The sequence below is a fragment of the Quercus lobata genome, chromosome 8 (assembly GCF_001633185.2).
Source record: "Quercus lobata isolate SW786 chromosome 8, ValleyOak3.0 Primary Assembly, whole genome shotgun sequence".
NCBI lineage: Eukaryota > Viridiplantae > Streptophyta > Magnoliopsida > Fagales > Fagaceae > Quercus > Quercus lobata.
The window spans coordinates 26,407,515-26,426,931 of NC_044911.1; the positions used below are offsets into that span (position 1 = coordinate 26,407,515).

The following is a 19,417-nucleotide window of genomic DNA, read 5'->3' on the forward strand; positions in this document are numbered from 1 at the left end:
ATTAAGTAATCTCTTGTACTTAACACTCATATCACTTTTTTTAACAGGAAAGACTAGAAAATCCTAAGAGAAAGGCATAAATAACCATCTCACCACCGTTGCCCGCCAATCATGAATGACATTTGTGTGCTTCCACATAGCAAAATTGGAATTTCAAATGCTTAACATAATTGGGTATTTCTTTTCTATCTCTTGTATGCCCGTGCATGGTTTGCTCAAAAGAAAAATATGCAATGAAAAACAAAAAGCAAAAAGATCAAAATGTTTTTAAATATGATTGCAAGCATGCATTCTAGGAGATGTGGGAGTTATAGGATGTACCTCGAAGGTGATAGTCCCCATCAAACAGTTATGATTGTGTGTGAGTTAAAGCAATTTTCTCATATCTTAAATCGTCATAAGTAGTTGACACTTATGCAATCTTGCGATGTTTTTCACACACAACACACAATATTCTTTGCTACTCTTGATACATGTGCAGATAAAATGTGATTTGGCCATCATAAGATTTACATGTGTTAATGTATGCTCACTAAATTGTCTTGACTAATTTTGAAATATAAAATTGGTTAAACTTGTTTAGTGTGTGTGTGTGTTTGGGATCTATGTGCTTAAAATTGTAGTTGTGAGATGTTTTTGAGAGTTCAAAATGTTGATTGGATCCTTGGTTGAGTTGCATGCTTGATTGCATTCATATTTGTGTTTTTCCCTTCTTGAAAAACTGTTTTTAAGCAATCTCAACACCTCCTCGACACCTCTCGACACCTGGCTTATCTATCAAGCTCTTCAACTGGTTTTTATTGCAATCTCGACACCTCTTGACAGCTAGGCGGATCGATTGACATATCTTCTAGATCCTCGATAACTTCTCGACAACTAGGTGGATCGATCGAGCTTCTTTATAAACTTTTTTGTTGAATTGTTCCTCGACAGAACCTCGATAACTAGGACACGCGTTTAAACCTCGACAGCTCCTCAACACATCTCAATCGATCAAGCTTTAAAAGGTTCCTATTTAAGCGCGTTCGCATTTCTTTCTCACTTTCCTCAATCTCTCTCAACAAATCCGTCTCCTCACCTCCCAAACACTCACTTCTCTCTCAAAACCTTCAAACCCACGTGATTTTCAACCTTTCCTTGCTTCAAATCACTTGGTATGATCTATTTTTCTCTCATTCCTCTTGCTTTTCATGCATTTAGATCTAGGTTTTGGGTTTTTGAAAAATTTTGGGGTTTTTCAAAATTGTTGAGTTTTTGTTGAAATTTTGGGATGGGTTTTAAAGATTTGATCATAAAAACTTCATGCATTATATCTCATGAGAATTATAACAGTATTATCATGCATTTAGTTATATGCAACTGATTATGTGCTGGTAGGATTGGATTGGGCTAAGCCCATGATGCTTTTTATATTACATGTCACATCTTCATGCATTCCCATGCATACGTTCTTTCTCTTCAATATATCTTGATATATTTGAATTGTTTTTGGGACTTTTCTAATTGTCTCTCTCTCTCCCTCTCTCTTCTGTTTGCGTTAGTTTGTGTTTATGGCACCCAAAGGAAAGTCTACTCCGTCCCGGAACCCTCTTCGTTCCGGGGCATCCACTTTATCTGATCCTACTCCTTCATCTGTTCGGTTCCGTGATAAGGATGCCCAAAAGGCCTTCTCGAAGAACTTTTCTCAACGAGACATTCATTATGAACACCAAGTCATCCTGGCATACTTCGCCGACACTAACCTACCCACTGTCATTCATAATTGGGGTTGGGAGTCACCGTGTGACGTCCCGGTCACATGTCCATCCATGCTGATCTAAGAGTTTTACTCCAACATGCATGGATTTGATTATTCAGTACCTTATTTCATCACTTGCGATCGAGGTACGTGCATTGTTGTCACACCGCAAATTGTTGCGGATGTGCTCAGTGTCCCTAAGGTAGAGTTTCCTGACTATCCTGGTTGTAATCGTCTGAAGACTTTGTCTAAAGACGAGCTTATATCTGCTTTTTGTGAGCGCCCTTCTGAGTGGGGTGACTGTCAGTTCACTCACTGTTTGGGCTTTACAAAAGGCCCTCTGTTTTTTAACATGGTCATGACTTTTGTTCTTCACTCTTTCTCTCACTATAACTCTATCATAGAGCCTTATGCTCAATTTTTGTTGTCCCTTCTTGAGCATCTTACTTTAGATTTTCCTTCTCACTTTATTCTTTCTATCATGGATGTTCACAGGGATTCGGCGACTCGTGATAAGCTTATCTTTCCTTCGGCTATCACGAAGATTTTACGCCACTTTTTTGTTCCCTTTTCAACGTCCGACCACTTTACTTACATGTGTGCCATAGACACTGCTACCGTTAAACGGAGCGAGGTGCAGTTTAGGTCAAGATAGTCTGGGTCAGCAACTCCTCCCACCCATTCGGCTCAATCTCGATCTGCTCCATCCACATCTGCTCCCTCCTCTTCTACGAGTGATGTGACTCTCGAGGACATCATGGCTCAACTTCAGCGTATGGATGCTCGCCTTGATACACTCTCTATTGAGCTATATCAGGTGAGCATCCATGTCGACCGTATTGAAAGATGGCAGGCGGTTATAGGTGATTTCGTTTTTGAGACTTCTCTTCCACCTACTCCAAAGGCTTTTAAGGCTGAGGATGATGATGATGATGCTATTGCTTCTGAGGATGATAATGATGGAGATGCTAGCTCTTTTGGTATAGATGAGATGTCTACTTGACACTCTTACCCTTTGTCACTCGTGGCAAAAAGGGGAAGTAGTTTTGAATATAAAAGTAGTCATACTTAGGGGGAGAGTTAGTATAGGACCATTTTGTTAGGGGGAGTGTTGATATTTGAGAGATGTAGTGAGGATTACTTGTATCTTTTTTTTTTTTCTCTATTTTAGATACATTTATTCTTGTACATGGGTCTTATGACCATTATTGACATATATTGTACTTATTTTCTTTATATGTTGATGTATGTTTCTTTCACCTACCTTTACATGTGTTGCTTCTTTTCTCTCTTTATGCACATGCTTCTTATTACTTGTATGCAATCGATTATTTCTGTTTCACACAAAGATGCCTTGATAAGTTTTGTTTAAAGTGTTTCAGAAATACAAGTTGTCAAAGTCTACTTGCCATAAACTCTCTTCTTGCAAAAATTTTCAAGAGTTTGTGTTAGGATAGATTTTATTGTATTCAACAATTGAATATAAGTTAAGTGTTTTATGACTTCTCTCATATGTTTATTTGTTTGTTGTGGTTTTGTCACGGATTGTCAAATGGGGAGATTGTTAGGACATATGTATTTCACATGTTAGGAACATATGTCATTATTTTATGTAATTAGCTAATCCTTTGACAAAACGCACTTTACTTGTATTTAGGTAGATCTATGATGTGTTTAATATTTGAAGAAACCTTGTTTCAAGATCAAGTGTTAAATTCATGCAAGTCTGTCCAAAATTCAAGTTAAGAAAGTGTCTGTCATTAAAACTCGACAACTAGCATCTATTGAGCTTTAAGAGTTGTTCCAACCCTGTGGCTCGACAGCAGCTCGACAGATAGTTATCTGTCGAGGTTTAAGAAAAACAAATTTTTCTGTTCTGTTTTCTTCCAATCCGTGATTATGTGTTTGGGCTTTCTTTTCTCACAACCCTAAACATATAAAAGGATTATTTTAAGGGCTGTCAAAGGTGACACAAGTTGCACAAGTGTTGAACAAAGTTTATTCATGCAAATTGTGACTGGAGACAGAATTTACCCTAGTTCATCTTTCTTGTGAAGAAGCTACTGTGTTTATACATTGTAGGGTTTTATGACCAAACATCTTCTCGATCTTCATCGTGTAATGAACTGAAGAACTTTGTAGCCAACAACCTTCTCTAGTTGGTGATTGAAGTCGCGTACTAAGATTTGCGCAATTGGTTAGTCACGTACTGGAAACCGTGCATTACAATGAGAGATTTTCACTATAGAACAAGTCCAATTGGGTATTGGGGTAAGGGTTCAACTGTAATTTGGCAAAAGGTACTGGGATTCCTTTACTTGTAACCGCTTGTTTTGATAATAATGAATTCTCAGGAGCAGTGACCTTCAAATCATCCAGTGGAGTTTTTGCCGTGTAGGTTTTCCCTATTCAAAAACAAATCACCGTATCAATTTGCTTTCCGCTGCACTTAGTATAATTGGTGATTTGTTTGTGCTACCATACACTTTACATGTTAATTTGATTAATTAATAAACTTGGCTAATTAATCAATTAATTAATCACAAGAGGTTAATACGTTTTTGGCCTTATCAGTGTTTTATTTGCTAAGTATAAAGGCTAGAATGATTGTATTTGATGCATAATGAGAACTAACCAATCAATTTCTTTCCTTTTCTTCTTTGACTCCCTTCCCAATCTCTAATTCTTAGCTCACTTTGAATTAGCTATTCACATTCCAATAACAATTTACTGCTTTAACTTTGTTGTGAAACTATTATATATGTAACATTACTCAATTTTAATTTTAATACGATGGGCAAGCAAGGTTTGGGTCAATGCTCTAGTGCACGAGACCTAAGTGATCTCCATACGACAGACAAACATAGCATCGTATGTAGTACAATAAATGCTTAGTTTGAACACTGAATAAAAACTCAATGATTGTTTGACTGGAAAATGTAATATTTGGATTCAATTGTTTGAAGTTGAACCAAAAGTTCTAGACAAATGTAAGTGGCTGCTTTAATATATATATATAGAAGCAAATCCACAAGGACCACAGCTTATTAGAAGAATTTTATTGGAACAAACCCAAAAATTAGGAACAGACTAACAGCAGAGGTGTTCCTGTCAATAAATACATCAATCAAGGCCTAAGGCCCAAAAAAAAAAATCAAAAGGACCCCACAGCCAGCCAGTAAAGGTATGAGTTAGGTTCTCTTCTAATTTACTTGCAAATGCAGCTTTGAATTCTGCAATGTGTTAGGATGATTGATATGGCTGAAGATAATTCCAAGCCACTTTCTAAAGATCACGTTAATGCTCATTGAAGATAATGCCAAGCCATTTTCTAAAGATCACGTTGCTGCTCAAAATTCAAATGTTCCTATAGTTATGACATAGCTTGTTTAGTTGTAATTTATCCGTAGCCTTTGTTGTATTTTATCCTTAGCTCCTCTGCCTCTATCTAGGAATTTCTGTTGTAACCAAATACTACCTGTGTTGTGTACCTATATATATTTCCTAATGCATATTAAGGATTGGTAATTAAGCCAGTACCATTTACTCAGCTTTTATTTCATGGTATCAGAGCCTTACTAAGCTAACGTTTTTTAATCATGTTATCCATGGCTTCCTCAAGCTCATGTTATCACCCCATCCATTACCTTAAATCTTCCCATTATCAATTAACATGTTCGGCTTGACAACAACAACAATCTTATGTGGTTATCTGTAGTTCATCCCATTTTGAGGAGTAATGATTTGGAGGGTATCATCGACGGTTCTGAGTCATGCCCTCAAATATTCCTTATTGATTCATCCTCCTTAGCTTGCTACCATGGTTGCTCACACTAACGTTGCTTATGATGATCAGCAGTGGTATGCAAACAGTGGTGCCAATGCTCATATTACAAATGATTTGGAAAATTTAAGCTTCAAGCAACCCTTTTAGAATGATGACACTGTTGCAGTCGGGAATGGAGCTGGTCTTGCTATAGAAAATGCTGGTTCAACAGTCTTAACTTCATCTCTTTCTAAATTTCATTTGAAAAATGTGCTTCATTGTCCTAATGCTTTTGCCAATTTATTGTCGATTCAAAAATTTTGCAAAGATAATGATTGTTACATTAAACTAACCTCTACTCATTTTTTTTGTTAAGGACAACAAGACCAAGGCAATACTTTTGGAAGGCAAAAGTGAAAACGGACTTTATCCTATTTGGCTTCCAAGGGGTTCTCTCAAATGCAACCAAGCTTCTTTCACAACATTTCTTGGCATCAAAACTTCATCTTTAGGATGGCATATTAGATTAGGGCACTCGTCTATTGATATTATTTCCCGTGTTCTCAATCAATTTCAATTACCAGTTTCATGTAGCAATTTCAATAAAGAAGTAGTTTGTATTTCTTGTCAACTGGTAAAAGCTAAGGGGCAACCATTTTCTTCTTCAAATCGTGTGTCTACTTAACCCATAGAATTAATTCATATAGATGTTTGGACTTCTCCAATTTTATCAATTAGTGGATGCAAATATTATGTAGTGTTTGTAGATGATTACTCTAGCTACACTTGGATTTATCCTCTTTGTAATAAATTTGATGTTTTCCAATCATTTGTAAAATTTAAGTTGTTAGTCGAAAATCTATTTTCTTCCACTATTAAACAACTTCAATCATATGGAGGGGGTGAATATACTTCCCAGCAATTCCAATTATTTCTCCAAAAGAATGGGATCATTCACAAAAAATCTTGTCCAAATACATCCCAACAAAATGGCCTGGCAAAGCGCAAATTGCACCACATCTTAGAAATTAGTCTCACTCTTCTTGGACATTCTAAACTCTCTAACAAGTATTGGGTGGATGCTGTTCTTACAGTTGTGTTATCATTAATAAATTACCCACTCCAGTTCTTACTTACAAGTATCCCTTTACCAAACTTTACAATAAAGAACTAGATTACCATGTTCTTAGAGTTTTTAGTTGTAAATGTTATCCTCTTCTTCGACCTTATGGTTTAAATAAGTTGAAGTATCGTTCTAAACCATGTATTTTCTTAGGTTATAGTCATGCAGGTTACAGGTGTCTTAATCTTGACTCCAATAAAGTTTACTTGTCCCGCCGTGTTGTATTTAATGAGAATTCTTTTCCAGCCATGGAGAAAGCTGTTGTTAACATGCCTTCTAAAATTACTGTCCAGTCTAATGCTCCTCTAGTTATTACTATAAGTCCTTCTCCATCTTCTTCTTTAGTCTCACATGATAATATTGTGGCCCCACCTTCCTTATCCTCACCTACACATATATCCCCTACTTCTTCCCAATGCCGAACCTCATCGGCATCTCTACCTATATTTTACTATCTTATTCCAATTTAGTTGATTTGGCCATACCAACACCTTCCTTGCCAATTGCTTTTCCTGTTAGGATTCCTTCTTCAAATCCATCCCACCATATGACCACTAGATCCCAAACTGACTCTTTTAGATCTAAGACCTTCCCAGATTATAAATTATTCACCTCCACCAAACATCCTTTCCATCTTTTTCATACCATTCTTCATGAGACTGAACCCAATTGCTATAGCAAGGCCGCCTCTGATGCCCGATGGAGAGATACAATGAAATTGGAGTTTGATGCTTTGATAAGTAATGGGACTTGGACACTTTGTCCCCGACTCAATAATCACAATGTGATTACAAACAAGTAGGTTTACAAAATTAAGTAAGAACCTAATGGTTCTGTGGATCGTTTCAAAGCAAGATTGATTGCAAAAGGATTTGAGCAACAATGTGGGATAGACTATACTGAGACTTTTATTGAGACATCAACTATTCGTATTATTTTGACATTGGCAGTGAATTATAATTGGCCTATCAAACAGTTGATGTTTCCAATGTTTTTCTCCATGGTTCATTAATTGAACAAATGTTTATGGAACAGCCTCAAGGCTTTGTTGATACAAGACATCTCGACTATGTATGTAGATTACATAAAGCTATTTATGGTTTAAAATAGGCTCCTAGAGCTTGGTATAATCGGCTCTCATCCTATCTTTTGGATCTTGGCTTCATTATTTCTCTTGTGGACTCTTCCTTGTTTATATATCACTGTGGTGATATCAAGATTTTTATGCTTATTTATGTTGACGACATTATTGTTACAGGGACACATCTTGAATTCATCAACTCTATAATTTCTAGGTTGCAGCTTGAATTTCCCCTTAAGGATCTTGGCCCTATCAGTTTTTTTCTTGGTATTCAAGCCACAAGAATTGAGCATGGTTTACATCTTTGTCAAGCTAAATATATTGCTAATTTGCTTGCTCGGGTTCATATGATTGGGGTCAAAGCAGCTAAATCTCCTTTTCCCTCTGGTTCCAAACTCTCACGATATGATGGTGTAAGTCTACTTGATCCTACAGAATATCGTCATGTGGTTGGCTATTTACAGTAGTGTACACTTACAAGGCCTGAGATTTCCTTTACAGTCAATCAACTTTGTCAACACTTGCATTCACCTACATCCACACATTGGACCAATGCAAAACAAGTTCTTTGTTATTTAAAAGGCACTGCTGACTATGGTTTACTCTACACTATGGGTGATCTACAATTGTCTGTTTTTTGTGATTCTGACTGGGTAGGTGATCCCGATGATAGACTCTCTACTTCTTGATTTACAGTTTTTCTTGGCAAGAGTTTGGTCTCTTGGAGTGCAAAGAAGCAAGCAGTTGTTTCCTGCTCAAGCACTGAGGCTGAATATCGGTCTCTTGCTCTTACTCCTGCAGCACTATTTTGGCTGCATATGTTGTTCAAGGAACTTCAAGTCCCACTTCCTTCAACTCCTATCTTATGGTGTGCTAATGTCGGTGCACTTGCTTTGGTGTCTAACCTTGTATTCCATGCTCGAACAAAACACATTAAGGTTGATTATCATTTTGTTCGAGAAAAGGTGCTTAATCGTGAAATTTCAGTCAAGTTTATTTCCACTGTGGATCAGGTTGCAGACATTTTCACAAATGCTCGTTTTGCACATCTCACTTCCAAGCTTATGGTGATTCCTCCTCCCATTAGCTTGCGGGGGGTTGTTAAGATAACTAATATGGCTGAAGATAATTCCAAGCCACTTTCTAAAGATCATGTTACTACTCAAAATTCAAATGTTTCCTATAGTTATCACATAACCCGTTTAGTTGTAATTTATCCTTAGCATGTATTTTATCCTTAGCTACTTTGCCTCTATCTAGGAATTTCCCCTGTAACCAAATACTACTTGTGTTGTGTACCTATATATATTTCCTAATGCATATTAAGAATTGGTAATTAAGCCAATACCATTTACTCAGCTTTTGTTTTACAATAAATCTCGTGGGCAACAACTTTGACCGAGGACCACATCTTGATGAGGCGGCCAGCCAAAAAAATACAATTTCAGACACACTTATCCACACCATAATGGGCTCATACTCAGTTTTTAGGTCCGTTTGGATTGAACTTATTGTTGCTGAAACTGAAAACTGAAAACTGGAAACTGAAAACACTGTAACAAAATAATTTTTAAATGTGTGAAAAGTGTCGTGGGACCCATTTTTAATATTTTTAATATATGAACAGTACTGTTACAGTACGTAAACAGTACTGCTACAGTAAATAAACAGTAATTTTTATTCCGCACAATAAATTTACTGTTCATGCGTTGAAAAAAAAAAAGACAAAAACGTGAAAATAAAAACATGAACCTTGTTTTGAGCTGAAACCAAACGCTCACTTTGTTTCAGAATAAATCTCCTAGGCCACAACTTTGACCAAGGACCACATCTTGACGAGGCGGCCAGCCAAAAAGTACAATTTCAGTCACACTTATCCGCACCATAATGGACCAAATCTTTAATTGATATAAAATATTCTCTCCCCACTCACTATAAATAAAGCCATGGCCTAAGCCTAAGCTATATTATGCACATCAACCAGACTGTCTTCTTATCTTGTAGCTACAATGCGCTTGTTTTCCCTCTTCTTCCTTTGCTCACTTTTTCCCTTCATTGCTCAATCTTCTGTTCCTCCCTCTGCAACATTTAGATATGTTAATGAAGGAGAATTTGGGCCATACATTGTTGAGTACGATGGAAACTATCGTGGACTATCCATTTTTAATTCTCCATTCCAACTTTTCTTTTATAATACCACCCCTAATGCTTACACCCTCGCATTACGCATGGCTACCAGACGTTCAGAGTCACTGTTTCGTTGGGTTTGGGAAGCCAATAGAGGCAACCCAGTTCACGAAAATGCTACCCTCACTTTTGGGACTGATGGGAACCTAGTCTTGGCTGATGCTGATGGCCGAGTTGCTTGGCAAACCAATACCGCCAACAAAGGTGTGGTGGGCTTGAAATTGTTACCAAATGGTAACATGGTCCTTCATAACTCAAAGGGCAATTTTATTTGGCAAAGTTTTGACTCTCCAACAGATACACTGTTGGTTGGTCAATATTTGCGAGCTGGGAGTGTAACCAAGCTTGTAAGTCGGACTTCTGAAAGGGATAACAAAGATGGGCCTTACAGCTTAGTGATGGAGCCTAAAGGATTGGCCTTTTACTATAAGAGCAAGAATTCTCTTAGTCCTAGGCCAATTCTCTACTTCTTCTTATCTTCTCATTTGGAGGGCTCCTTAGAAAATGTGACACTAAATTCTACCCCAGAAACTGATGAGGCCTATTCTTATGATCTAGGCATAGAGTACCGTTCGGACTCGGCCAACCTACCAAATATTGGAAACAGCCTTTCGGCTAGGCCCAAATACAATAGCACATTATCTTTTCTTCGTCTTGGCATTGATGGTAATCTTAGGTTCTATACTTACTATGATAAGGTAGATTACCGTGCTTGGGAAGTTACATACACTCTATTTGATAGAGACTCGACTGAGAGTGAGTGCCAATTGCCTGAGCGTTGTGGGGAATTTGGGCTTTGTGATAACAACCAGTGTGTTGCCTGCCCAGTGTCAAATGGGTTATTGGGTTGGAGTAAGGACTGCAAGCCCAAAAAGATTACATCTTGTGGAATGAATGATTTTCACTACTACAAAGTTGAAGGTGCTGACCATTTCATGAGCAAATTCACCACTGGAAATACCCTTACAGAAAATAACTGTGGCAAAAAGTGTTCAGAGGACTGCAAGTGTTTGGGCTATTTTTACCACAAGGAGACCTCCAAATGTTGGGTCGCTTATGATCTCAACACCCTAACAAAATTCTCCAATTCTACGCATGTGGGTTATATTAAGGTACCAAATCACTAATAATGTGGGTAAGTAGTGGGGAAGGATCTTGCTCTATCTCATTTCGTAGTCGAATGAGTTCGTTTATGGCATTCCAAATAGTGCCGCACTGGTGCTTCAATAAACCGATCACGTATACTTTGTAGTACTTTTTTCTTGATTTTGCTCCACCAATGCTTATAGCTACAATTTCATCAATACTGCAAGATTTGTGTAACAGATAATATTTCATTCTTATTGGTAAATGAGGAAAAGTACGTCCCAAACCATCCTGCCTTAACTTTGAGTTAAATTAGATCAAACCATAAAGTAAAATCTCTCTCTCTCTCTCTCAACGTTTAAACATTTCTGTCGCACATAAGTTACAACTTACAATAATGAGCTAGATTTTTAAATTAAGTAATTTTAGATGGACTTAAAAGAGTTTTAAATAATTTGAAAGTATTATATATTGAAAATTTTACAAATGAAATGAAATGACGCTTAGAATAAATTGAAGCCCATTTAAAATATAGGGACACATGGCGTGAAATATTTCCTCTACAATACCATTAGATCTCATATTTAATATCACGTGACTCTTTTTTTTTTAAAAGCAATATCACGTGACTCTAACTCTAGTTTATATGGTAGTAGTTTATTTTTATTTTTATTGTTTTTTTGAAAGTATATGGTAGTAGTTTATTAGTACTACTATTTCATTAATTTTGTTTGCCTTTTTTTAAAATTTCACATTCTATTTTATTTTTTACTTTTTGGATTACCATAGTTTGACATTTGTTATAATATTATTTGATTTTCTTTCAACTCATCCCCTTAATAATTTTTAGGCTAAATTACAAATTACAGCCTCTAATTTTACATATATTTCAATTCAGTTATCTAACTTCTAACTTTATTCAATTTAGACCTTCTAATACTAGATTCTAAAAAAATAAATAAATAAAGAAGGCCTTTTGTCACTATATGTTACATGAATTGCCGTTAAAAACTTGAAACGACACTATTTTAATTTTTTTTTTTTTCAATTTTTTTATTAAAAAATAAGAAAAACTAATATATATATATATATATTTTTTTTTTCAAAAGGAAGAAAGACTAATAAAATTTAAATTTTATTTTATTTTCATAGGGATTAACACAAACTACATTAAGACTCAAAAAAAAATTTCTTTACACAAATCATATATTCAACCAATAATTTTTATCCAAATTAAAACAAACTCAAATTTCTCTTTCCATTGTCATACACAAAACATCTCTCTCTTACACAACCAAGGAGGACTCGCCAACCCTAACAACCCCAACTCCATGCAAGAGCCACATAGTGAAGAGCCCAACCACAAAGACCCAGCCCAGGTCTCTGCCGACAACTAGCATAGCAGTGATCGTATTTAACGCCAATTCCTTAATTGTAGTCGACCAAAAATAAAAATAAAAACTCTGCTTGTGGTCAAACCGAGGTTCGTGACCCAACAAGGGGTGGTACCACATTTGAACCCCCTAACATGTCAAAATTTTTTTTTATATATAATATTTTTAAAAAATTTTTGTTTTGAACCCCTAAAATTAAAATTTGAACACTTGGACTGAAATTTCTTTTTAAGCCCAACTGAAATGAGTTATGATCCCATCAAAAAAAAATATATATATATGAGTTATGATCCTCTTAACAATATTTTGATCACTTTTAAACACACACACACATAAAAGCCTAATAACAAAAGCATTAATTTGTTGATCTTAAACCTCACAAAAAAACCTCCTTTAGATCTTAATAAGTTTGAAATAAATAGTTCAAGTTTAAAAAAAAAAAAAAAAAAAAAAAAAACACCAATAAGAGAGGAAGCCAATTGTAAAACTTTATGTTATTTATTTATTGTAATTTTGATATTATCAATGTAAGGTTGAATTTAATCAACCATCTTGTTAGCTTTATTCCGTGCCAATTTGCTTGTAATTTAGCACTTAGAAACCATGTATTTAGGTGGGAATCAAGTAAGGGTAGTGTGTGAGAGAATGTGAAGAAATGCTCAAGACTGTACACTGAAGCAGGGACTCGCGACTGGATCTCGCGGATGGCTCGCAACTGGCAAGCCGCTAGAGGATGCACACAAGTGAAGCATGCAGAGAAGCTGAACCGTCCTGCAAGTGTAGCACTACAGGACAAAAGTCCAGACTGGCCATTCAGTTAACTCGCAGCTTGGACTCGCAACTCAGTCAAGTCGCAAGGCTAAGTCGCCAATCCACTCTGTTTTGAAAAACTGACTCTTCGCATTCCTTTCTCACTCCAGTATAAATACGCCTTATACCCAGGAAATATTAAGAGTTTCCAGAGAGAATTTTGAGAGAGAAACCCTAGAGAAAAACAAGATTGACTTATCCACAATCTTTACATAATGACTCTTCAAATTCTTCAATTTTCACCCTTTCCATTGTTACATTCCTGAGAGGTTCATTAGCCAAATCATTTTCTCACCATACCCATATCTGTGAGTAGGCTTTTTGGTGCTTAGGAAGCAGTTAGGAAGGGACCAATTGATGTTGGTTGATGCTATGGGCTATAGCGGAATCCGGTAAGTTAGAGAAGACAAAAGTTCGACATAACCTCGTTGGAGTAGGAACTTGGAGGACTTAGGTACACTGGGTAGATTAGGTTTGGAGGGTCTTCTACTCTTCATGTATCCCAACTTGATTCTCTAGTGGATTATTTACCGCTTGGAGAGCGGCAGAGAAGTTTTACGCCGAGGACTTCGATTTCCTCTTCGATAACACATCGATGTGTTGTCTTTGTGTTTGCATATCTCTTCCCTTAATCTTTGTCATTTAATTTTTGTTGTGGTTGTGATTTTATTTGGTTTAGATTGTTTTATCAATTCTGTGTTTAGCTTATGTTCATATTCCGCACATACATTATTTGATAATAAGCTTGAATTAGTAATTTGTAATTTGGGAGTCTAAATGTTCATAGGTGTTTTATACACATTTTGAACATTCAATCAAGTTCTCTTTTGTTTTAGGTTTTGTATAATTTATGTTTCTTACTAACCCCTTAAAAAATATCCTGAAGCCACCACTCACCCAACTTCCCGTCATCGCCTCTCCTTCCTCCTCCTACCATATTTTGTCCGACCTTGATTAATGCACAAAATAGTTATCTCAAAAAATATAGTGAAAACCATAATTTTGAGGAAAAAAAAAGTTGGGAACAATTTGAAACAATCCTATTTAAGATAATTAGATGATAGAAAAAAAAATCCAAAATTAAATTTGCCATTTCTGGCAAAATTTGACCCAACGTTGACCAAAACCCTAACCAAGAATGGTCAAAACATTGACTTTTTGATTTGACTATCCAAACAAGGTAAATTTCAAACCATCTTGAAGATCATGAAATTCCTTTCAAAGCAACAGCTCATGAGCCAAAATCAGATTTAAAACAGATGAGATAACAAGAATATACCAAAATCCTAATTAAATGTATTATTAATTTCAAGTAAAAAAAGTTTTTTTTAGGGCGTTTTTGCGTAATAAACTATACTGATTCAGCCACAACTAAAGCGGTTTGCCTAAACAAGATTGAAGTATGATGTATCATATACTTTCCATAAAAAGGGGTTGGCAATATCTGCCACGGATTGGGAGATATGAATTTTTCAAAAATAGTGCTGCTAAATTTCCTACACTGCATCACCTCCATTCCAAACTCAACGACAATAACTCCAAATTAAGCAAGGTCAGGACCTATGGAAACTAAACATCTAGACCTTTCTAGGGACACCAAGTTTGAAGAAATCCAAGGTTAGTAAGGCCTCCAAATAGCAACACAAAAATTGGACTAGAAAGGGGAAAAAGACGAAAAAGGAAAGTGTTGGCATCAAGGCAATTTTGAGTGAGGACTCTAGCCGCACATTGCTTTGTGCAGCTGGGTAAGAGGTGTTGCATGAAACACCACACTCCCACCTTTATCCATCTATAAATACCCCCCCCCCCACCCCTCTTGAGAAATTACACAACAAATAGGCATAAAATTTTCTCTCTTCTCTCTCTCTCTCTTAGAAATCTCTCTAGTCTTAGATTCTTTATTTTTTTCCTTAGGAAATCCATCTCAAAACAGAAACTCCAGCCCATTTTCCCACCATTTTCACACCTCCAAAGCTCTTAGGTAAGCTTGGTAAGCCTTGTATTTAGAGATGGGTAGCTTTGTTCAAAGCTACACCATCATCTTTCTCTCTTTCTTTGTAAACACATCATTATATATATGAAATGCTCTCTTTTATTATATTGCTCATCTACTCTCTTATTCTTTACATATTGTTCTATAACTCTTTATTTATTATTTATGCTCTTTATTTAAAACTTTCCCTACACTTGTTAAAAATTATTTTCTACTATTTTTCTTTTGTTGTCTTCTCTCTTTAAATCCCTTGGACTTAAAAAGAGAAAACAACTCAACATCTTTGATAAATCCTCATCTTTCTAACTAAAAGGTATGCGGAGGATTTTTTTCTCGTGCGCGACCAACCTTAATGGGAAGATGGTGACTTACAATAGATGAGTTTCTCTTAAATGGGTTCTAAACCTTGGTTCTAAGCACAATATAGGTATGCTTCCTAGAAAATTGTAGAAGTCTCCAAGACTCCCATTTCTCAACATGGAAAAGAACCCATAAACTTGGATGTGATAAGATTAGCTTATTTAGGATAAATTTCTTAAAAATGAATTCCTAATCAACCCATTTACATTATTGTCTTGTCTTTAAATTCCTTTAAATTCAAGCTTTTACATTATTGTCTTGTCTTTAAATTCCTTTAAATTCAAGTTTTTACATTATACTTTGTCTCTAAATTTCTTTACATTCAAGTCTTTAAACACTATGCTCTTTAATTTATGCACTTTAAGCTTGCTTTATTTTCCATTTTCCCTTTCTCATGTGTAATGGGGTTTAAGGGTGTTGGCTTCCTAGCCAACACCATAAATCTTAGATTACCATATAGTAAAAAGCCTGGGTAAATAAACCTCTAAAATATGTGTTTTCCAAAATATAAAAATGGTTCCAATGGCCATCGCATTTTCTAGAAAAATGAATGTTTTCAAAAGAAAGTTTCCTTTTAAATTCATAAAAAGCCTTCCAAATAGGCATTTTTCAAAAAAAAAAAAAAAAATTCTCAAAGCCCTTTTTCTTTCTCTTTCTTTTAAAATGTTTTTAACCTAAAAAAGTTTTGGTATCTTCTTTCAAAAAATATGGAAACCCCTTTTTTGAGTTTCTCTTAAATGGGTTCTACGATTAATCCTAAGCACAATATTTGTATGTTTCCTACAAAATGCTAGAAGTCTCCAAGACTCCCATTTCTCAGTATGGAAAAGAGCTCATAAGCATGGATTGTAATAAGGTTTAAGGCTTAGTTACGAGTAATTTCCTAGAAAAAAAATGTATATATATTTTTCTCAAAACAACCTTCTTACATTATGTACTTCAAAGATAAATAAAAATCATTAATTTTTCACCCTTAAGCTTCTATTTTCAAAAGAAAACCCATGGAAACCATTTTCTTTAAATCAATCCTTTTCTCATGTTTAAATTAGGGTTCCAAAAACCTTTTTCTCAAATAAATTGTTACTCTCTTTGCTTTAATTTTCTTTATAAATGATTTCTAAACTTAAACTATGTTTTCTTCAAAACTTTTTTTTTTTTTTTTTTTGGTTAGCCTTAAAAAAAAAAAAAGTTTAACCATTTTTGAAAATTGCATAAAACCATGGGTTTTCAATGGAACCATAAAAACCCTTTTCCTAAAATAAATTGGTTTTTAATGTTTAAAAAACCATCAAGTCCTTTCTATCCTAAAAAAAGAAGAAAAGCCTTGGTCTTCAGTAAAACCATAGAACCCGTTTTCTCAAAAAACACAACTCTTTTCTTTTCAAAATGCTTTTATTTTCCAAATTCACTTTCCTTAAAATCAACACTTTCCCACCAAAGAATACCATTTTTTTTTTAATGTAAAATAAAGAGAAGACCTTTTTTCCAAAAAGAGGTAAACCTTATTTTCTAAATAAACTTTTTTCAAAAGTCATGAGTTTTCCTAAAATAAATTGCTCATCTTTTTAAAGGTAAGTTTTTAAGATTTTCATTCATGTGTGTTAAGTTATGGTTTTTCACATAACATTTATGTTGACTTTATTCCATGACAAAAAAATGTTGTAATTGCATTAACTTATTTTTTTGTATTTTGTGGGATTTAATTGTAATGAGTTTAGTATTAAGTTGATGAAGATTGCTCAAGCAGTTGATCTTGCAACTTGGCTCGAGATTGCAGCACCCACAAAAGGCCATGTGAGAAGCATATGCGAAAGTTCAAGAGTCAATGCATCTCGTGAGTATCTCACAACTTGGCCAACCCACAAGATGACCTGACAATTGGGATATTAAGTGTGACTCTTATACCCTTCACCCATACTATATATACCCTCATTACCCACAAAATTGTAAGGAGGCTATTCAGAAGAAAACCCCTAGAGAGGTTTCTACAACACCCACCTTTTAGAGAGACCTACTCATCCTTAAGTGAGAATTCCTTTGTAGTCACTTCTACTTCCCCTCTCCCATTGTCATACTTTAAGAGGAGATTTGTACTCAAACACAACCTATACCTGTTCAGAGTGTAGAGAGTGTTTTGGAGCTTGGAAAGCATTGATTCTTTGCCAAAATAAGTCGGTGAGGCTTGGCAGTGTAATCGAGATATATTTTGGGATCCAGGAAGCTAGAAAAGATAAGACTCCGAGAAGTCTATTGGTAGCTAAAGCTTAGAGGGCTCAAGTACTTTGGGTAGATTAGGCTTGGAGGGTCTTTCTGTTATCCTTGTACTCCAACCTATTCACTAATGGATCATTTCAACTTGGAGGGCTAAGGAGAGGTTTTTACGTCGAGTTCTTCGGTTTTCCTCTTCGATAACACATCGCCATGTTTTCTTGGGTTTGCTATCATTTTCCCTATTGCCCTTTACATTTTACTATTGTATCCTTGTGCCCATCCATGCAATTGTTGAATGCTTTGATTAATTAATTTTCTAATCATGTATATTCCGCATTTAGTGTGTTAAGCTTAAAATTAATCAAGCCGTAATTAAGAATTGGGGGTCTAAACAAGCTCTAGTCATTAGATTATTGATCTTTTAGGTGGTATCAAAGTGGGTACACTTGTTTTGGTTTAATTACCTAAGTATGATCCTTGACCATTTGTTTTAATTGCCATGGATAATGCTTTATGTGCTTCTTTGCATGTTTTGGATTATGTTGATTGTAACATGCCATGTGTTCGAGAAAATGCCTCTATTAGTGTTTATCCTCATGCTAGTGATGACATGTTACATGAATCTTTGGGGGGTGTTAAATTCCAAATGTCAAACTCTTGAAGAAAAATGCTAAGAAATTTCATGAGAAATTGAGCAAGTTCATTTGTGAAAAGGATGATTTGATTGCTAAGCTCAATGAATCCAACAAATTAGTTGAAAAGTATAAGAAACCTGCTAAACATTCTTTTGAAAAGTTGAAAGAGTTTGAATGTTTGAAATTTGACTTGGATGCTAAACTTGTTTTGTTTAACAAACTTGTTGATGATCTTAAATGTGAAAATGAATCTCTTAAGATGCATGCTAAGTGTTCGATTGCTGAACCAATTGCTAAAAGGGAAGATGTTGTTTGTTGCAATCTTGTTGTGAAACCCGATTTTGTGCCTATTGTGAGTTCTACCTCTAAAGACCAGTTGGTGTACATAGCTCCACATAAAAGAAATCATAAAATGGTTAGACAAGCTCTTAAGCCAAAACCTTTGTTTAGGCCTCAACCAAAAGTTTTGGAGGATCTAAGTTTGTTCCTGCTTGCCACCATTGTGGTATGATGGGTCATATTAGACCTCAGTGTTCCATGTTGAAGAGAGAACAAAACTATGTTGCTAGATCCCTCCCTAAAAAGCCTAATGGACCTAAACACATTGTTTGTCACCATTGTAGTGCTTTTGTTCATCTAAGACCTCATTGCTCTAAATTTCAAGCTCTTAAAAGAATCAAAAGAAAAGGGACACTTGAGCTTTTTGGAAGTTGTGCTAAGAAAGAAAATCTGGATTTGAGTGAAAATAGTATGTTGTTGAAGACAGTTTTTAATGCTCTTAACTCCTTGACTATGTGCATCTTCTGGTTCTCATTCTTCTAAACCTTGTCTCATTTCTCATAAGACACAAACTCCAAACACTTGTATTGTTTGGATGAGGAAGGGTCTTTATGATTGAGCTTTTGCTCTTTTGGTCCTTGGTTCTTTTGATCTTTGTAGGGCTCTTCATGCATTAGATGTTATATCCTCATACATTTGTGCATCATGCATCTCTTTATATGCATTGTTTATGTTTTTATCTTACTTTTATGCT

The 19,417-nt window shown here is 35.5% G+C and overlaps 1 protein-coding gene across 1 annotated transcript; it reads left to right on the forward strand.

Moving 5' to 3' along the window:
- Window positions 1-9,683: 9,683 nt before the first annotated feature.
- LOC115957826 (epidermis-specific secreted glycoprotein EP1-like) lies at window positions 9,684-11,281 on the forward strand. Its single transcript, XM_031076160.1, has one exon. It carries the CDS (start codon window positions 9,718-9,720, stop codon window positions 11,020-11,022), a length of 1,305 nt encoding a protein of 434 aa, XP_030932020.1. The 5' UTR covers window positions 9,684-9,717; the 3' UTR covers window positions 11,023-11,281.
- Window positions 11,282-19,417: the final 8,136 nt, after the last annotated feature.

What these genes read in the sequence shown, in the direction of transcription:
- LOC115957826 (XM_031076160.1), top strand. Translation starts at nt 9,718, where the DNA reads ATGCGCTTGTTTTCCCTCTTCTTCCTTTGCTCACTTTTTCCCTTCATT.